This window comes from Solenopsis invicta, chromosome 1 (genome assembly GCF_016802725.1).
Source record: "Solenopsis invicta isolate M01_SB chromosome 1, UNIL_Sinv_3.0, whole genome shotgun sequence".
NCBI lineage: Eukaryota > Metazoa > Arthropoda > Insecta > Hymenoptera > Formicidae > Solenopsis > Solenopsis invicta.
Genome location: NC_052664.1, coordinates 12,950,903 through 12,972,515, shown reverse-complemented (window position 1 = coordinate 12,972,515; position 21,613 = coordinate 12,950,903). Strand labels below are relative to the sequence as shown.

Genomic DNA, 21,613 nt, shown 5'->3' with positions numbered 1-21,613 from the left:
CGGTTGTTCGAACAAAATACCTTCTTCGAAATTTGTTTCTTTCATATTGAAATATATGTATAGTATATGTTACTAAATGTAAAAAATTATAAACTTCATCTACTTATAAAAGTTAAATAATTTACGCAATATCGAAAACCGAATTGTTGCAACGAAAAACTTTTCCTTTATAAAAGAATAAACGACAGACGCGCTTATAGGCTGGTATTAATAGTCGACTCTTGTGTTTAAGATTCTCTCAAGCTCAACCGTCTATTGTTCTATGATGTCATGAACTAATCTCAGAATCGTATTACCATCTTGAGACATTACTCAAGTCGATTTTAAAATAAAATTCCATTATGAATACCGGTCATAGATCTAAAGAAAATTTTTATTTATCTAAAATTTCTTAATTAAAATTTAGAGAAAATGTCCCAGTGACACAAAAATTTAATCGCGTTTGCTCGGCTTTTTCGGATTGTTCTACTTTCTTTAAATGGTATTAGATCACGCACATGCGAACGATCGGATATCGTTATCGATCTAAGAACATGTTCATCTGCCTCTGTTTTTACACTTTCATTTTCCAATCTGCAATCTGCCAATTGCAGAAAGGTTCTCAGGCACGTAGGAACCGCGACAGAAAGCGCGCATGAAGTACCCGTGAAAGTAGCAACGTTAAGATTATAACGATCTAGGACTGTAGTCATCATCGTTAATGCAACCGGTGTCCACGTCGTTTTCAAACGGTCGTTGACCTTCGAGTTTCCTTTCACTCGCTTATCGATTTGTTAACTCAAAGCAGAAAACTAGTGGGAATGCTCTCGTGCCACCGTTCAAGGCTTCCGCACGTATTTAAGAAAATAAATTTATGACGTGTTATTTATGTATCCTTTTCTCACACGTGCGCGCGTGTACGTTTGACGGGACCAATTCAGTGATATAAAATACTTTCATTATATCGATTTGTTTTAAAAAGGCAATAAAGATACAGTATTAACATTTTGATCTCAGTTTAATTTAGTTTCATAAGCTTTTAATTTCAATTTAAATTTCAAATGATATGAAATAAGTTATATATTACGTGCGAATCAAAATATAAAGTTATAACCAATTGTAAAATCATAAATCAAAATTATTAATGTTTCTGTTTACTTCACATTTCATTACTATTCAATAGAATTTTGTATAAATGTTTGCAGATAATTTAAAAGTTGTAAAAAAAAAATAAGAAATACATGTTTCATACAATATGAAAAAATTTGAACAGCTTAATATCATCATTTAAGTATAATATTCTCGAGAAACGCATAACAGTGAAGATTGTGCTTTACCTAACAAACGATTATCGAAGTATCGATACTACCTTGGACGTCTGCTGGTAGACTTTACATAAAGTTCGATGTAGCGGAATGTTGTAGCTACTCGATGTAGTAGTAACTTGCCTGTAGTTAACGAAACTTCAAAAATCTAAATCCCTTAACACTACGGTATCTCAACTGCAACGTGTCACGATTATACCGGGTGAACGAGAAGAAATCGCTATTGCTACGTATAAAAAAGCGTCGCCATACCGGTTTTCGCATGCTATCGCGTTATTATGTATCCTTACCAAGCGAAAAATATTGTGTTGTAAGACAATTTCTTTTTTTAAATGTTCAAATACTTATAAAGAATACATTTCTTTCTGCTATCGCAACTGCAAATTTCGCTAAGAGTCTTATTAATATTTCCATTCGTGCTCTGGATCTATATTAATAAATTGGAGAATAATATAGAGATATACGTATGTATCAAGATATATATGTATATTGTACAATAAACATATATATCTTGATACTTTTTAATCAAGTATTATAAAAGATATTTAATAAAATGGAATATCTGTAAAGAAAGTTTATAAAATTAACATATTTCAATGTTCTGTGTACTTTAAAAAATTGTAGTCGGCACCTATGCGACATAATCTTTATTCACGCATCATTAGACTTCCTTGCGACATCATAGACTTATAAGAAAATCGGCGCCAAGCGCAAAATGAATTCGCGAGCTGTCATTATCAGTATATGCCGACCCGTCTCGTCATCTTTGCTCTCGCATTGTTCTTAGTTGCAAATGGGCCAGCCCTTCTTCGAACCGGCTTAAAGAAAGAGACGGAAAGAGGACAGATAAGGAGAGTGGGTGAGAGAGTGAGAGAGAGAGAGAGAGAGAAAGAAAGAAAAGGAAAGACAAAGAGGGACAGAGAGATGAACGAAAGGAGAGAAACGGAATGGAAGATAGGAAGAAAGAGAGTGAAGGGGATATGTCGAAGAGAAGAGGGAGTTAGAAGGGAAAACGAGTCTGCGCCATGCCACGAATGTAATCGCGGTTGTGGTCGACGAAAGATTCATGATCAAGATGCAATCGCGACGCGAGATCGAACTCGCAAGGATTCCCAAACTCGCTTGAATCAACAATTCCGCCCTTCGGGAATGTCATGTCTCTTGGCACTTTAATTGTCTCTTTCAAAAATCAGCTATGTTTATTAGCATATGCATATTTATAATATTAATTAGAGTACTTTGGTCACGCACAGATATCTTTTAATGTAATATATTTTTTAATGTGTTACGTTTTGCTGTATTTTAGAATATCGAATTCTTGGAATGTCTATGTAACACCGTGTTTTCTATTAATCGTATTTTAACCTCTGAATAACATTCTGAAATATCTTAAGTTCATGCTCATAAATTCCTCGTTTCAAAAGACGTTAATAATAAAATGTTAGTCTTAATTTTATAATATATTATAGCCATAAACCAAACATATGGAAATATCATAGAATTATCGAATAAAATTGCAAATCATTAAAAAATAATAAACGACTTTTCGGAGGAATCCAATAACGTGTGTGTTTTTAAATGACATGTATCACCGGCGATCATATGAAGATTTCGCACAGGCAGATTCGAAGGTGAACGACTGGAAAAAAAAACGTGACGGAGCAGCGAACTTGAACCGGACCTATCATCTGTTCGCGCTAACATCCGAAATAAATAACGTCTTTCAAAAGGGACTGAGTGCCAGAACCAGAAACGTGTAACATTCCAGAAAATTACTGATCTAGGTCCCTAAACCGATTCAGCAATGTTTACCCAAAAATATTTCCATCAGGTAAAACGCGTTTGTTGATACGTTAAATTTAAGTATACAATAATAACTGCTTCAATATCGTTAAGAATTGAAAATCAAAATTATATAATTTTGATAATGGTTGTTTGTGACTTTTTATTTTGACGATAAAAAGCTAAAGTTAACGACGAAACGAAATATATTTAAAAGCATGAACTTAAAAGTTGCTCCGAAATATTACTCAAAGATTGAGAAGCTTTTCAAAGATTTACTGATTTCGATCGATTTATAATGAAGCTTTACAAATTATACTTTACATATTATAAGACAATAATACAAATTTACAATAAAAATTTATGTTCTTGCATTCTATTTTGGAACTTAATGTCTTTCTGTTTCTCTCTCTCTCTCTCTTTGTCTTTCTGATAAGTCGGTTGTTATTATATAGAAATATTTCTATCAAATGAGTTATCGACATATGCTATGACAACATGACAAAGAAAATATTTATAAATACGCTTTGAAATATGAAGCACGTGCTTTACAAATAAAAACAAAAAAATGTTTTATATGAAACGTGGTGTATTTTATTTTTACTTTGACTATATCTTTCTTCTCATATGTAAAATTATTTATAACATTCTTATTGAAATGATCTAATATTTATTTTTAATGTAATTCTATTGCAATTCTTTGATTAAGAATTTAAATCAAATTTTTATCTCTTAAATCACTGATAAAATATGTTATTTGAGCTCTTATTTTTTCATTTTTTAACAATATAAATTAAAAGTAAAAATTAATAAATATATATATATATAAATTATTAATTTAACTAAAATTTTCAAGTTGATTAAATTTCTTCAATTCAAATATTTATGTATTTAAGTTAAATTAAATTTCAAATATTTTTGAGTTAAATACATAAATATAGGGAATCAAGAAATTTAATTAAGTTGAAAAATTTAGTCAATTTAATAACTTTCTTCTCGGTACGTATATATTTCCTAAATACACCTAGCCTAACCTAAACAATTCATCATCACGTACATAATTATCTCTAGAATTTTATATTATCTTTTTGTAACATCTTGCGACAACTTTTCAAAATCGAGTAAACGTTTAATTGCTTCGTTTAATTCGAAAATTGGAAAATAAAATTGAGTTCCTACGTGCCTTCCATTGTTATTTTCATACGATTATCGAATACAATCGAACGGGAGGTATCGGAGCGTTCGCGAATTCCGCTTGACTTTTGTCCGCAGAGAGGTCCTTCGAAGCAAGAACGAAAGGCTAGCCGGATAGCGACAGCGGTCCAGGCAGCCCGCCCTGCGCTGCGCGAGATGAAAGCGCGCGCGCTTCGGAGGACGGAGTCTGCGCGAAGCGAAAGAACTCACCTTTCGGGTGACACGCGCACTTCCGCCGCCGACGCGAACAACGGAAACGCGTGCCGGAAACCGCGTGGGCTGGAAAGCGCGGTGCGGAGGAGCAAGATCGCGAACACTCTCGCACGGTGAGAAAAGAGGTTATGCTGATGCGACGCGATGCAGCGCGAGTACGTTAACACGCGACGCGCAACAACGTGCCTTACCTCGAGAGCGGCCGTCGCGACACTGAATGTGCCGCAGACACCTGTCGCCGTCGACCGACAGTGCCGCCGCCGCGCGGTCGAACCCCTCTCTCATTCACGTGGTGCGCACCCCGAACCGACAACAGTGTTCGAGTGAAACGTCATTTTCACAAGGTCACAAGTTATAAATCTATTTTTCTATGGCTTTATCGAGTTTGTCGATAAAACTGTTAAAGATATATCTATAATAAATCATTCTTTTGTATACGGCTGCTCTGCAGTATTATTTTCAAAACACCTCATTTTTTTACTCGTATCATCTTGTCTATTTTTAAGGTATGATATACATTTAACAAAATTTTTTCTTTTAAGTTTTTATTAGTATGATAAAGAATGGTATTATTTTAATCTATTTATTTTGTTTTAGAGAAAGAATTATTTTTGTTTTACGCATGGTTTATCGAAAAAAATGTTTAATAAATTTTCTTAACATAAAACGTAATTAACAATTAATTACACAAGCCTGCAAGCTCTTTTTTTTTTAAGATACACTAGTAATTTTCCATGTATTTTTGTTCACTAAAACCGAATGTGGCCGCAGAATTTGCATAATTATGCAAAGTTAAGCAATAATATAGGACTTTGTTAATGTGATCGTTTAAGTATATTATCGTCAATAAGCCTAATACAGCATTTTTTTAAGTTTTTATATCGAAGTGGTTGTTAAATAAGTTGATTCTAGTTTTACTATCTATATGTAGTTTATATTACACGTATTATATATTTTGAGTATTACAGTCTATATGCGAAAGGCTTATGTGTTTGTACATACATTACATATATTCTGCAATATTTTTTCTTTATTTTGAATAAATATATAATTTTATGACAAATCGCTGTCATTTTTTAATTAAAATCAATTTTTTCTTGTGATGGGTCATATCAGCACTTCTATTTCTCTTCGATCTATTATGCAATATCTCTAAATTTTTATAATTAACATTGAATAACAAATATGTCATAACTTTGTGAGTTTAGAATCTAGTTTGATGAATATAATCATCAATTTAAGATATTAATTGTTAAACTTATTGTATAAAATGGATAAATAGATAATCGTAGTATCACCTTCCCCTTTATAATATCTTAGATAAGTGTATATAAAATTATAGAAATTACGACTCCATTATATTTGTAAGAATAGATCGAAGCTTTAAATAAAAACAAAAATTACTACCAAATAAACATATATACTTTTGCAATATTAATTAATATTAAAAAAATATATTAGTTAATATTGAGATGTTATTGAATTAATATTGATACACATTAAAACAAAGAAGATAATATATATTATAAATTATTTTGTTAATAACGTTTATTAAAGTAAATTAATGATATGATACATGTTAAAAAATTATAAAAAAATATTAAATTTTACAGATTGTTTTATTATTACGTTTGAGCATCTATGTAAAATTTAATCATATTTTTTTTATTGGTTCAAAAAATGTTTAATTTTTTTCTTTGATCTTGATTCTCATATAAAATTCTCATATAAAATTTTAAAGTAATTATTTGCAAATTTAATGAGAAAATATCATTAAATTAAGTTTGTTACGTATAATAATCAAATTTTAATAAATATTTGTGCCATTTGTTTATTTGGATCCGCTTACTCGATTAAAAGTTATTTAAAACAGCAATATAAAATATGCCAATATTCATAATCGATTCTCATTTTAAGACCATTTTAAGTAATGTCTGGAGATAATAATAGGGTTTTTTGATTTGTATTACGTCTTAAAATGGATGTTCTTAAATATAAAAATCGGCTGTAAACCCATCATTTTTGTTGATAAAACTATTATAAATCAAATTTTTCATTGCTGTCTTCTTTACAACTGGATTCAAGGCCAAAATTTTTTAGGTTCTTTCTTTTCCTAATCAACAACCAAAAGTTTTAATTGCAAATGTAATTAAAATTTTAAGTTGTTGATTAGCAAAAAAAGGAATAAACCTAAAAAGCATTCAATTATTAAATCTTAATAATTTTTAACTTGTATTGTATAGTCAACTCAACCTTAAAAAAAAAACTATTGAAATATTGGCATACAAGATAATAATTTGCTGACAATAAAACAAATTGAGATAATAACTCTGTAGTGAAAAAGTAATAAATCAAGGTGCAAAATCAGTCTGTGAAAGAATACAGAAATGTAAGCACTGTCGCATATTGTCGATTGCAACGAGACCCCACAGAGACTTCAAACATTATAAAAGAAAATACTCAGCCTATAGAAAAGTGATAGTGTTTATTATGTAGAACAGTGTAAATGCTACCGTGCTACTCACAGTAGTATAGTTCGCACAAACAATGTAAAAATAAAAGTGACTTCTGTATAATTTGGAGTAAAATATAACGGAGTTTTATAACTCTTAATGGCAGTCGTAATATTGTCGTTATATTGTTGCGCAGATATTATACAAGATCCGGAACTTTTATACGTAGTAGATATTAAAGAATTCAAAAAGATCGAGTCCAAACTTATACAATACGTTAATGAGATTATATAAGTGAAAAAAATGTATGTCCAAAAATGATTTATTGAAAATTATTAACTTTCAAAGGTTTGTATTAATTGTTACAATAATTATACAGAGTGCCCCGCAGAAAGTTGCTGAAATTAATTAGCTCTTATTTTATAATGTCTATGGTACCCGAAAAAATAAAATTACGTTTAATACGTTTAAATAAATTTGCGTTAGAGGTCATTCTTATTTTAGTATATTATTCTGTACAATAGAGAATTTTTATGTAAATTTATTAGACTTTATAAGAAATAGCAACCCAGTGAAAAATAAGAAATTGAAACAATATTGAAATTTAATCATCAAAAAAAAAAAATTAAAATTTAATATCAATTCAAGAAATAGACGGATTATGTAATTTCGAGAAATTTTTAAAGTCAAAAACAGCTAAATTTTAAACAATTTTTGACATCAAAATCATTACGAATTTCACAAGGACTGCACAACTTGGAAAAACGTAGAGCATCTGTAGAAAACTATTAATTTTTTAATTCTTCCCCAGTATGAAATAACTCATTGAGTCAATACTATAATTATTAATTTTACTTTGACATTAATTCGTCGATTCAACAAGTAATTTCGGTCCTTTCTCCCTCTCCTTACATTCCAACTCCCGCGTTAAGATTTTTGTTTTTTCTTCATACTCTAGAACTAAACTTTATGTGCAACTTATTTTTTTCTCTTTTTCTTTAATATAAAAAAAGAAGAAACATAAACCAAAGTTTAGTTAAAAAAACAGGCTTAACGACTCGTCAAATCAACCTCAAATTAATGTCGTATCGAAAAATTATTTCAACATTGGATTTAAAGTATCACATTGATATCATATCGATCTCAAATCAAGATTTTATGTATAAATGAAGATATACAGAGTTATAACAGTAATATTGAACAAAATAAAAGTGGCTATCTATCATTCATATCTAATTAAGGTAATACGAAAAAAAGTAAAAAATTAAACAAACGTTTTTATACTCTTTCCAGTATTATTGAACTAATTTTGGCATTCAAAACATCGTTCAATTATCAACTGTCTCACTAGAAAAAAATCAGCCATTTTAATGATTCAATATATTTTCGAAGTGTACACTGTTACTATTTGAAGAAAAATCAATTCTTTTACAAAAAGTATAGAACTTTCTCTAAATAATCATTTATTATGCTATTAACTATAGCCATAATTTTTTAAATGTCTCCAATCAATTCCTCTTTCGCTTTTGTATTTTTGGAGTAAAAGCTACTTTTAACATATTTCCATAAACAAAATGTACAAAAAATATGTCTTGTCAAAGAAAATAATTTGGTTCTCGTTCATTACCTTGGTTTCAAATAATTAAATCATCGTTTTACAGATGCTTCTACGCATTACTATCATAGCTTATTTTGTTAATAACTGATAGATTGTAATTTTATAAGGATGTAATTTCAAAAAATTTCATAAAATTATGTGCAACAAAGATTTAGAGTATACTTAAGATTTCTGAATATTTAAGTTTTGAGTTACTTTTCTAAAAGAGAAACTTGGATTTTTTTTTAAATAACCTTTCACATTATTTACTGCTTTCTCCGTTACTATCATATACAAAAATCAAGATAAATTGTGCTTATGATCCAAATTAATTGTTATTTTAATAAGTTAAAAAATGGATTAAAATCGTATTTAAAAAATGGAGCATTCATACATGAATACGTATGTAGAAAAATTAATTTTTCTAATCAAAGTGATTTCGCTTTTAACTTTCAATCTTATAACTCGAAAAATACTTAACGAAAAAACATTTAATTATAGTGTTTTGGAAAGGTCTCGAGATAAGCTACAAGAATATACAATAAAAAGTAGGCAGTTCTATTTAACTTTTCAATAAAGCATTTTGAAAGCACATAAAATTATCGTATAAACTTTTTAAATAAATAATAATAAATCTTATATATAAATTTTTTTTATCTACTCAATTTACACATTAAAAAAAAATTTATAAATTTAGCCCCAATTTTTATATACGATATAACCTATGTACGATAAAAAAGCTACGCAATGACATCTAATTCATCTATCATAAATATAATTATATTGTATCAATTGTGTATTTACCAATTTCATATTTTATTGCAAATAAGTTGAATTGGAATATGTCGTATCACGTCAAGTTTTTGAGATATTCTAACTTAAAGATGCAAAAAATGATCTTTTTGGCCATTTTCCACGGCCTATTAAATTGTCTAACAATTTTTCTTCAGCATCTCGCTGGATGTCACATTAAAGTGTTATTCTTTCCAACGCATATTTAATTGTTATGATATAACTTTTTTTCGCTAAAATAGAGCAAATTAAATTTTTTTTTTTTTTAAGATTTTTATTTGTCATATTAGATCGACTATTTTAAATGTTGGAAATCTGTCTTCAGATTTGTAATCAGCGACACAAAAAACCCTCAAATACAAATTTTCAAAACAATCGATTCGATACAAATAAATGTGGCACAAAAGCTTAAAAAAACAAAAAAAATTTAATTTGCAATCTCATTTTTTTACCTCTTTAAGTTAGAATATCTTAAAAACTTGACGTGATACGACATTTTTGCTCCCAGATTCGTAATCAGCGCATTAAAATCTATCAGAAATGACTTTATTTACTTTAAAGCCAAAAAAACGAACTTTGTCGACTAGTGTAATTTATACTTTTGTAATTTGTAATTTGTAATTTGTAATTTGTAATTTGTAATTTTATTAAATTTATTGTAACAAAAATACATTTTATTTTGCTCGTTCTTTGGCCTTTCATTTTTTTGATAACTTTAAATGTTTCTCAATAAACATAATAATTACAAGTATGTGTTTATTTAAAAAAGAAAATTAATAAAACTGGAATTAATAAAAATTGTGACAATGTCATGGTAATTATTAATCGAGACGCAATATGCGAAAAATGATGTAAGCATTCAAGCAAGCGAAGTTCTTTTGTTGATACTGGCACTTTATGCACAATACGAAATATTGCAGAAGAGTGGCAAGGAGCTGCATCTTTCATGAGAAATAATAATGTCGCAAGCATTTCCACTTTTCTGCTCTCGTCCGTTTCCTCGTAGGTTTTTTTTTAAAGACTTTTTCGATATAGTTATGTCGAGCTGTCCATTGTTTATATATGACTACGGAGTATGACACGTCAAAATACGAGAGTATTGCGACAGTAAATGTAAGTGCATAATTTAAAATGAAGAACATAAAACGTATTTTCACGTTTTTCTACCAGCGAGATCGTTGACAAATATATTTCACTTATCTAAGAGAATATTTATCATTTAAATGGACAATAAACATTATCTTTCTGACAATTCTTTTATACAAATAATCAAGTTCTGTGTTCCTTGACGCTTAATTTTAAAATGATTTAAATGTCAAATAAAAACGCCGAATAAAAATGCATAAATTATAAAAAAATATTAGACGTAAAATATTACTTTTTTTTTAACTTTATTATTTATGTTATGATATTTGATATTATATAGTATATAATTTAAATTTACTTTTTTAATCTGATTTTTTATTTAAAATATTATTATATTTGTTTTTATATTCATTATTATATGTTTCTTGCTTATTATCAATCATTATTGTAATAAATATTACATATCTTGCTAAATAAAAAATATTACAAACACATATTAACATGCAGTAATATGAATAACAAAACTCACCGGAATGTAGCCATCGGGTTGAATCCTCTTGTCCTCTCTGAAAAGAAGAAAACGTCATTAAATGCATTGATCTGCGTAATTACTCTCTTATTAAGTTATATGCATTATATAATATATAGACAATTTATAAGTATTCGTCAAACTAATGTCTTTATGAAACGTACCGATTTCTTCGTTGGATCACTGGTGTTTTTGGCGTACTGTCATGAATAATCACTTGGGTTGCGTCTATTTCTTCGCATTCTGAACTATCTTGCGAAGGATCTGGAATAGAACATAGTGTTTATGTTAAAATATTCTAATATATATTTTCCTACGTGTGAAACTACATCATTTAATTCATTAAACAAATTTAGAAATTTGAAAAAGTTAATAATAAAACTAGATAAACTCTATTTTATATACATATAAGAATATGAATTTAAAACTGAAGTATTACAAATATATTTTTCATTACTTTGGGCATATTTTTCACAAAGTTCTTAATTCACCAAAGATATCTTAATTTCTAAGCAAAATGCATCAACTTTATTTCTTTTCGCCAGTTTTAAAAGGAAAAATGTTGCACAACAAATTTAACAGGCTCTGTTTTGTTGGGCTTTATTCGATATATCGGATAATCCGACTGGTGCTATGTAAACTGGGCGATAGCATCGACCGCTAAGTGACGCTAAATTCATTCCTGCCTCACCCTCTTCAACGCGTTCCTGTTTACGAACTCGGGAGAGAACAGGGCTATGACACAGGATAGTTGTATCACCGAGCACGTTATCGATGTCAGTATGCTCGCCAATAAATAACGGCAACGTAGAGGGTCGTTTCCGCGGTGGCAATCTTCGAGGCGTCCGCGTCGATTGTACATTGTCGTAAGGAGATTTTCGTCCCTCATAATTGTCTGGCGGATCAGGTGGATTCTCGATCTGCGACGGAAACAACAAATTTAAGCATTCTGTGGTAATTCTTTTGATAGTTTTTTTAATGTTTTCTTTTTCATATTAGTGGTAATAGTAATAAAAGTAGATAGAAAACTATATTAATCCTTAATATTTCAAGCTTAACATAACTCCAGGTTTTTAGACTTGCAACCCTACTTTCCTAAGTTTTAATAAAGCTTTAGTGATTATCCATCACATAATAAAAAATATTAACTAATTAATTACAACTTAATATTATCAGTTTATCAACTGTTTTATTTTCAGATATTTTAAATTTTATTAATCAATTAATCAATATATTTTAAAGAATTCAATCATTTCAACATATTGATTAAGAAAAAAAAATTTACAAGAATTTTAACGTCTTTCATCTTTCTTCACAATCTTTCTCTTGTTTGGATTATTTTATTATTGTATTTTAACAATTAGAAATTTATCAGATTGTACAAAACCATTATCAGCATGACATATCAGACTAGAAGATTGTGAACGTTACGTGATATATTACATAATACGATGATCAATCTTACCCCTTCCGGACTTGCACGATCTCCCAACGGCTCGGATGGTGGTGGCGGAAATTCAATAGGAAATCTGGAGAGGCTTCCCTTGGCACACGTCTCAGGTTCAGGGTTAATGCCGATATCGATCTTCTCATATGACTCGGAGGAGTCGGAAGTGCTGTTAGGAATTTCCACAGGAATCCTGATGACCCCGTCAGGAACGTTGGAGGAGCTGTCCATCCACCACGCCTTCTCACCGGATTCGATATGTCGGATTTTCTTAAGCGGCTTTGAAGAGTAAAGGCTCTCGTTATCGACAGGGTTGTCGGTACTTTGAGTATCAGCAGACGCCACTGGAATGACCTCGATGCCCTCCGGAACGTTCTCGGGATCGTCGCTCATCCACCACGCTCGTTCACCGGACTGCTGATGTCTGATGCGATTTCGCCGATCAGTTGATCGAAAACTATTTCGACTGGACCCCCGTCTCGAAATAGAAGACACTGGCGAGGATGATTTTTTTGTCTCCTCCGTTGCAATGTCGTCCAACCACCAGGCTTGTTCTTCTGATCCTTGTCGCCAAATTTTGAGTTTATATTTTCCTGACAACACGCAAGAAATGAAATGATAAATAAGAATATTTTATAATACCTTTTTAATTAAAAAAATATAATATTATTGTTAAGAGTTACAGAATTCCAATGAAAGAGAGTACGCCGCGTGCGGAAGAACTCCCCAGCCAAGTTAATAATAGTTTATTAAGTGATTTGAGCAACGTGCGATCTAGTACGTTGCCGTGCAGCAAAATAATTTTCCGACTCCCAGTAAATGGCCTGTTTGCTTCAGGTTTGTCCAAATCATTCAATTAACCGTTTCACCAGCGGGTGAAGAAGTCAAAATAAATTACAACTTTCGCAACCTACCGAATACACAAAATGACATTTTTGCTTTGAATATTTTGTTTTATTGATGTATAAAAGACTGTTCGGGGTTCACCCATAAATGCCTGCGTTTTGGATTACCGTACATAATCCACTTTTCATCGTCAGTAACCATTTTTCATAAAAAATCTTTTATGCGCTGCCTGGAAAGCAACGAAACTCGCGTGCTCAACCAGCGGATAATGCTCTTTTGCGACGTTTCATGCGGCACCCATTTTCCAAGCTTTAGAATTTTTCCCTTTTTATGCAGTCGCCTTGAAATTGTTGCTTGGTTGATTCCAAACTGTTCTGCAAGAGCTACTTGCGTTTGGGACGAATTTTTATTCAACAATGCTTCCAAATTGTCGGTCTCAAGCTTTCATGACGTTCCAGAGCGCGGACAATCATTCACATCAAAATCACGTCTTTAAAATGATGAAATCAATATCTGCATGTATATGTAGAGTGACACAATATTTTCATCAAAAACAGAGCAAATGGATTTACATGTAGCAGCATTTTTTTATTACTAGGATTCATATCAAATACGGTTCAAATATAAATTTTTTCATCATTCATTGTATTAAATATTATTTTTAACATCATGTGCGACATCGAGTCATAATGAATGGTGTTTTAGAAAGTTCAATACCAACCTTGAAAAAACATAAAAAGGTGGAAACATATTTCAATTTAAAGTATTTATTATATATCAGAGTGCTGAAGAAAAAGACCAACACTTTTGCATATACTTAATATTTATCCACCTTTGCCTAATAATTTGTTATTTTTTAATTATCGAGCATATTGACTGAGAAGCTTAAATAAAGCTTTCTATTATTTTTAACGTTAATATATTGATTTCAGAAATGTATGTTTATTTTTTATTAAGAACCATTTTAACATTTATTTTATATTATTTTTTGATAATCGATTATTATTTATTACACTACTATAATTTACATATGTACAAATATCCTAAATAAAATTAAAAAATCATTAAATTCTTCTATACTAAATTACCAAAGGCAGAAATCTTATATTCCCATGATCCGTAACAATATATTTAGGAATACATAAGTTCAGACTTTATTTTAAACTTCAAAAATATTTAAAAATATTTTATGAATATAATTTATATAATAAACTCAACACATTTAAATAAAAGTGTTTCATCCTGCATGTTTTATATCTTAATAAACTTAGATATATAAGATATTATTTAATACAAAAACGTTTAATAAGTATTAAAAAAGACTTATGTTACGAATACGCAAAGAAATGACTTTATAAGAGATTTGTCACAACTGTTCAATACTAATTTGATTCTTTTTTAAATATGTTGTGCACAAAAACCTCAGAGACACATAAATTTTTATATTTATATTTAATTATAAAAAACTATAAATTTAAGTAATTTAATTTTTATATTAGATGCAACTAATTGTAAGAACATTATCATTTGCTGTAGATAAATTTCTCAAAGAAAATGAACATTAGAATACCATGGAGCAATAAAAGTTGGATGGATGTCTAATGAAGATCTATCTGACTTTCATGATGGAAATAAAATTCCATGGAACTATGGAAGTTTCATAGACTTCTAGTGAACGTCTACCTGATTTCTATCGTAGGGCTAGAATTCCATGAAGCTATGGAAGTTAGATTGATGTCTAATGGAGATTTATCTGACTTCCATCGTGGAAATAAAATCCCATGGGCTATAAAAGTTTCATGAACATCTAATGGATGTCAATCTGATTTCCATCAGGGAGATAGACGTCTCATGAAGCTATGGAAGGGCGATGAACATTCAATGAATGTCAATTTCTATGTGGACAAATATATTTTTTCCGACAGAACACTGTTATTAATATATATTACTCTTAAATAACACATTTTTAATTTAATGTATATTTACAATACTCTTAATTTGCGCGATGTTATATGTATTATTTAGTTTATCACAAAACGCTTATAACCATAAATAGAGTTCTAGAGTATCAAAATATTAATATATTATATCAAGTATTGCAGTGGGCTACACGAGTGCTACCTGGTGTTAGGATTCTGAAAAAGACAATAAACCATAGGAGGGTGATGACATTTCTTACATGAAAATTTCGAGATTTGAACTTTTTTATCGCGATATCTCTAAACGTAGAGTATGAAGAAAAAAAATAAAAACATTCTTATTACCCATCTATTGAGATTGTTCAGAACTTGATCGGTTCAACCGTTACTAAGATCCGATAATTTTGGGTATTTAGAAGTCGTCAGCTCGGATAAAGAGACACGACGTTGTCTCGCACTCGTTCCTCGCACTGTGCGTTTTCTTGGCGCGAAACCGCGTCTCTTGATGTAATTATTTACAATTGTATATAAGAAAAGACCATGTGCTATTTGCATTATGACCGCTCTTGTGACTTTACAATCGCATTGTAGACACATATTTACTAGTGTGCAAAGAAATTATTTTAAAAATTATTTTTTAAGCACCAAAGGAATTATTTTAAAAATGTTAATTATTTTGTTTAAGTAAAAATATTTTATAACATAATTGTAAAACCTATTTATTCTGAGACACTTATTAGTGTGCAAAATATATCTACAAAGATTTATAAATTTGTGAGTTTTTTTTAAATAAAAGTGCCTTTTATGGCTTCAGTTTGTAACGCCACAATTTTTTTCTTATCTCACACAAATGCATCTTATTTTTTTTTCTCTTTAGTAAACTGTAAATTACGTTAGTTGTATGTATCCGATAAATTTATTTGTCCTTAAAAATTGGGAATATGTCAACATTGAAGCAATTTGCAGATATATATACATCTTGTGTTGTGTGCAATATAGTATTGAAATATGTTAATAACAGCATTGTGTAATCCATAAATCTTTACGTCATTTTAATTGCAATACAAGTTTCGATAATGATTTCAAAAATTATCGACAAGTTATTGGCAAATAAAGTTGTTACATCAATCTGCCAACAAGTGCGGATTTATTTGCTGCAATTTTAATAGCAACAAATGATTGTGTGCAGCATGTTATTAATATGTATAAATGTTATAATAACAAAATGAAAATAAACAAAATATGATATGAACCAAGCATACAGTATTATAAATAATAATTTAATATATAAATGTATATAATATCTTAAAATGTATATTAGGTGTGCAACATATGTATGTGAATGTGTGTGTGCGAACACGCTTATAATATATTAAGAGATCAACTTACCATCATCCGGTAAAGCCGTGCTAATCGTTGTATCTTGACTAACATCATTATTCCATGGACTAGACCTTTGAACTCCCTCGGGAATATTATCAGAATTTGGATCCAACCACCATGGTTTCTCGCCTGAAGACTGACGTTGAATCCTCACATTGTTTCCTCTTATTCCATCACTTCTTTGGGAATTACTAAAACTAGGCACTTTTGACAGATTCTGACTGGCTGACTTTGAAGATGATAACGACTGTCCTGATTTATTGTTAGCTTCGTGATTTTCTTCAAAGGAGTCAATCCAACCATCTGACTTACTTGTGTCATCGGAATCTTGATTCTTGTTCTTAAACAAGTTTGTTACTGGCGCTAGCGCTCTCATTAGAAAAGATTTGGCCTCTTCTGTCTTTGCTGAACGATCACTTTTAGATCTTGGACTAGAGGGTGGTCTAGGTGGTTTCTCCGTCATCATTGACATGTCATCGGCCGATGACGCCAACACACTTGTTCTCGACGATCCCGCACTGCTTTTACCTCTCATCTCGCGCGTGGGCGATTCCGACATTTTTTTTCTTCTCCGTCTCGAATCCGTTTTTTCCGTAGGATCGTCATCATCCTCGCTGCTGGAAGAATTTACAGAGGTCGACTGACTACTATTACCGGAACTGAACGTTCCTGATGGCCTCTTTTTTATTCCGCAAGATGACTTTGACACACTTTTTGTTACTTCCCACTTCATTGAACTATTCGAGCCGTTCCTCTTAAGCATTGGTTTTGATTCTCCCGACGGCGTCCTGAACCTCGATTGACCGGACTTTGTTGAGGTTAAGGATTCCGAAGAGATTTCCTGAGGAATTTGTTCTGATATTATTTCAGAATCCTGAGAATTAACGGAAATGTTTCTTTGATTTTTTTTCCTTCTCGCGTATTTGGAGCACGACGGGTCGCCATTCTCCATGTTCAAGGTCGACTTGCGGAAGTCCTTGTTCACGTACTTCGCTGCCACGGTGCACTTCGGCGTGGCGGCGGTCGTAGTATCATTCTTCGGCACAGGTGGTTTGCCGCGCGCGTCCGGCGAACCGCCTTGTCGTAGATTCACTGACGGTAGGATCAAACCAGTGGATGATTTTCCGGACGATGGCGGCGTTGTCGTTTTTATTTTTATACCCTGACTCGTCACCGAACTAGCTGACGATGATTTCGATCTGCCAATTGGCATGCTTACAGAAGACCCATCTGACGAGCCGGTTCGCGTCATTTGACGCGGCACGTTCTTCGTTGATACGTTACGAGTTTGTGATGTCGATGACGAGCGACTTTGCGAAGAACTGTTTTTAATGAAAAAATATTAGTTACTTATAAGGCTTTTAATCGTCTACTAAAAATACTAATTTTTTCTCTATTATAGATTTTCTATACATATATTTTCAATCGTTTAAAAATTTTTCTGATATATTTTACGTCAGGATTCGATATGCATTGCACATTTCGGCCGATTTTCAGCTTGATTCCACCTAGCGCTATTCTCCTTATCTCACTGCCTCGCGTGCAGTCTAAATGTAGATTGACACTGGGGCTGGCAAAACCAAGCTGCAAACCATCCGAAATGTGCAACGCGTGTCAAATCCTGTTTTGTATTAAATATAATAACAGATATATTATACTTAGTATTTATATTCAATCATTCAAATTTATTCAAATTTGTTACATTGCTCTCCAATCTTGTAAAATTGAAAATGTTATAAAAATTTTTTGTTTAATATTTAAATTAATAATTTTTTAAAATCCATTGCTTGCAAATAGTACAAATAATAAATAATAGCTAAAGAGATTTATAAATAAACGTGCCATTTTGTTCACGGTAATTCGTATCATGCAATCTTTAGTCTAATAGGCTTTCTACAATAAGCTATTAGTAATAGATCAGATGTTAGGGTTGTAAATGAGTCAGTAGCATGTAACAATAATGAGTCAGTAGCATAAGATAATAAGTCAGTAATTAGTCACTGCGTGGAAATGGCCAAATTCTATTTCTTCGGACTTAAAACTTGGTTTACGTTATGACTGACCAATAAGCAATATAAGCTTGCCATCTTTATTGAGAAAACTGATCATAATTGACTGACACACTGATATAGTACGACTTATTCTGGATGCAAGTTTCCTAATATTTATAATTCTGACTTATAACCAGTGCGATATGAGTAATAACTAACAATTTTTTGTAGAGAAGCTATAAAAATATCAAGCGTGAAAATTGGATACTTTGTGTGATCTATTACAATTTTGTGTTGCTTATAAAAAATTATTTCCTAAATTTGTTATATATCTTATAAATTTTTTTACTAGAAATTCTATCTATTAATATTATAAATTAGTCTAAAATTTATTAGTAATATATTTAATGTATGAGATAATGTAATTTATTTATAATAAAACACGGTATAATGCGTAATATAACTGAATAAGTGAAATTGACTTTGTTGTATTCTCAACAAATTATAATTAATATGAAAAACATATATATGCTTTATGTACTATATATTAATAGTTACTTTATTACACTATTAGAAAACAAATTTACATACCTCGATGCCGAATCTTTTCTTTGCGAAACCTCACAGTTTTGAGAAGTAACTTCTTCATTTTTATCTTGACAATGCCCCTCAACGATTCGAAGAGGCTCTTCTGTTCTAGAAGAGGAGCTGGCATCCGATTTAGGAGTGGATCCTCTTCTTTCGCTGTATGCCTCGAGTTTAGATGATGTTAATTCAGTTTTAGTTTTTACTTCGTTCTTTGGCGAAGTACGTTCTAATCGCGGAATGGACGGTCTTCTTTGGTTCTTATATTCGTCACATCTCGATGCATCCTGCGAATCTTGCGTCATTGAGCCCTCTTTGCGGTAAAATGCGAGATTCTGATTAGAACTTCTTAAATTATTAGAGCCTCCATTTGTTTCAGTCTTTCGCGCACCACAGCAACACCGTTCGCTACCCTGAATTCTGTCTTCTTTATTTATGCCATGAATATTCTGACCGCTCGACGATGACTTCGTATCGTTGGACGTTAATAAAGTCTCATCGTTTGTTGTGCTGTTTAAGCCATTGAAAAATTTTTCACTCTGATTTTTGTTATCGAAATTATGATTTTCTTGATTAGAACTCGACAGTTCTTTCGAAGTGGATTCATTTCTCGTAGTTGTCGGTACTTCATTCGTTCTTGTATATGCAAAATTATTAAGCCTACTGCTAGAAGAGCTCGCATTAGTAAATCCTCTTGACGAATACATAGACGAGCTGCCAGTTGTTGATGCACCTGAATATTTATCCAGATATGTCGACCACGGTGCACCAGATACTCTATTACTGCTGCCGTACCTCGAAAATCTCGACGTTTCTTCCACTTGTTCACACTGTATTTCTTTATCTGTAGTATCCTGCACTTTCCGAAGTCTAATCACTTCTTTTTGATGAACGGCATTAATCTCCGCTCGCCTGTTTCTGACATAGGATGAGGAAGCTGGAAGTGTCGGTGAAGTACCTCTTGTCACTACCGTTAATGTCACAAATTCGTTATCAGGAAGTTTATTGTTGGTCTCATTCTCTTCTATTCGATTTGTAATTTTTGACAATTCGGAGTGACCATCTTTATCGGACTTTATAAATTTTGATTCATCTTCTTCTTCTTTCCGATTAGTTGTTTTATTGTCCAAATTTCGAAACCTTCCTCCTGCAGAATAGTTCATAGTTGTAGACACTCGTTCGTTTCCGCTTCGTGTTGAAAGAAATCGCGAACCAGCTGTCGAGCCAAATCTCGTCGAGATTGTAGTCGAGCTTGATTCGGATGTACCTAAAAAGTGTATTTCTTGTAACATTAGTTGATTATTTATATCAAATTTGAAACGTTAAAAATTATTGAATTATAAAATAATGATTAAAAACTATGATAATTAAAAATATATTTTTAAAAGTTATATTCACAAAGAAACGTACATTATCAAAACTAGAATTTAATATGTTTTTAAAATTTATGTTTAATCGTAAAATTTATTATAAGTGTAGCAGAAAAAATTTTAAAGATGTTTTAAAATTCTTTGTTTTAAACATGTAAATTATAATAATAAATAAATAATTATAATAAAAATTATAAAATATTTTCTCATATTTTTTATTAATGTAATACTTAATAAAATAGTCTTACTTACTAGGCGAAGCAGTTGAACGACCATAAGACGGCGCGCGTGAATAGACTCTGAAGGAATTCGTTTTTCCGACACTGACTTCCGGACTGGGCTCGCGCGATGTTTTTCCGGAATTGGGACGTAATCCTCTATAGGAAACCGGCGGGTGGTCCTTCTTTTCGATTCTACCATCGTTGCCGTAACTTCGGCCGAAACTCGATCCGGGATATGTGCTGGATCCGTACCTCGATATTCCTTCGGGTTCTCTGCTCTTTTCCCGCGAAGTCGGTCGGTTATATCTGTCCAACACGGAAGACGGCCTCTCCGATGTTTTGCCAGCTGAGAACGAGTACTTCTCAAGGAGAGACGACCTACTATCAGATAGCGGACTTTTCGCCCTCACGTCTTCGGACGACGATCTTCCGGAATGCAATCGACTTTTATCGACGTCTTTAGTACCTATGATAATTTGAGAAAAATTGTGACTGTGTATACGTTACTTTTCCTGCAAAAATATGTATAATAAATAATATAGACATATGCATTTTATATTATTATTATTATACATCTTATTTAATAATTGCAGTCATTCAGTTATAGATAAATCCGTGCAGTCCATTGATAACGTAATAATGTAATTAAAACTTTCGCAACGCTAATATTGCCAAACTTAATTATTTACAATTTTTCAATAATTTATTTATTGATTGCTGTATCATTTTTTTCTGTTTTCTGTAAAAAATTTATAAAGGAATTATGATACACACGTAAATTATATACACAATTAAATAAATGTAAAAATTTTTATAAGCAAAATTATTATATTAAAGCTAAACATACACATTTCAGTAAATTTGTCAAGTATACTTGTCAAGTCAACCGAAACTTGTGTAC

At 31.2% G+C, this 21,613-nt stretch overlaps 1 protein-coding gene across 1 annotated transcript in view; it reads right to left on the bottom strand.

Annotated features, from left to right (window-relative positions):
• The window catches only part of LOC105193393 (flocculation protein FLO11), a 38,719-nt gene that overhangs the window by 257 nt on the left and 16,849 nt on the right, over nucleotides 1-21,613 (bottom strand). Inside the window, 8 exon segments of the mRNA XM_039450567.1 lie at nucleotides 1,349-1,360; nucleotides 10,951-10,987; nucleotides 11,115-11,214; nucleotides 11,642-11,870; nucleotides 12,416-12,990; nucleotides 16,552-17,867; nucleotides 19,128-20,388; nucleotides 20,744-21,178. Of these exon segments, the coding sequence (XP_039306501.1) occupies nucleotides 1,349-1,360; nucleotides 10,951-10,987; nucleotides 11,115-11,214; nucleotides 11,642-11,870; nucleotides 12,416-12,990; nucleotides 16,552-17,867; nucleotides 19,128-20,388; nucleotides 20,744-21,178 (3,965 nt within the window).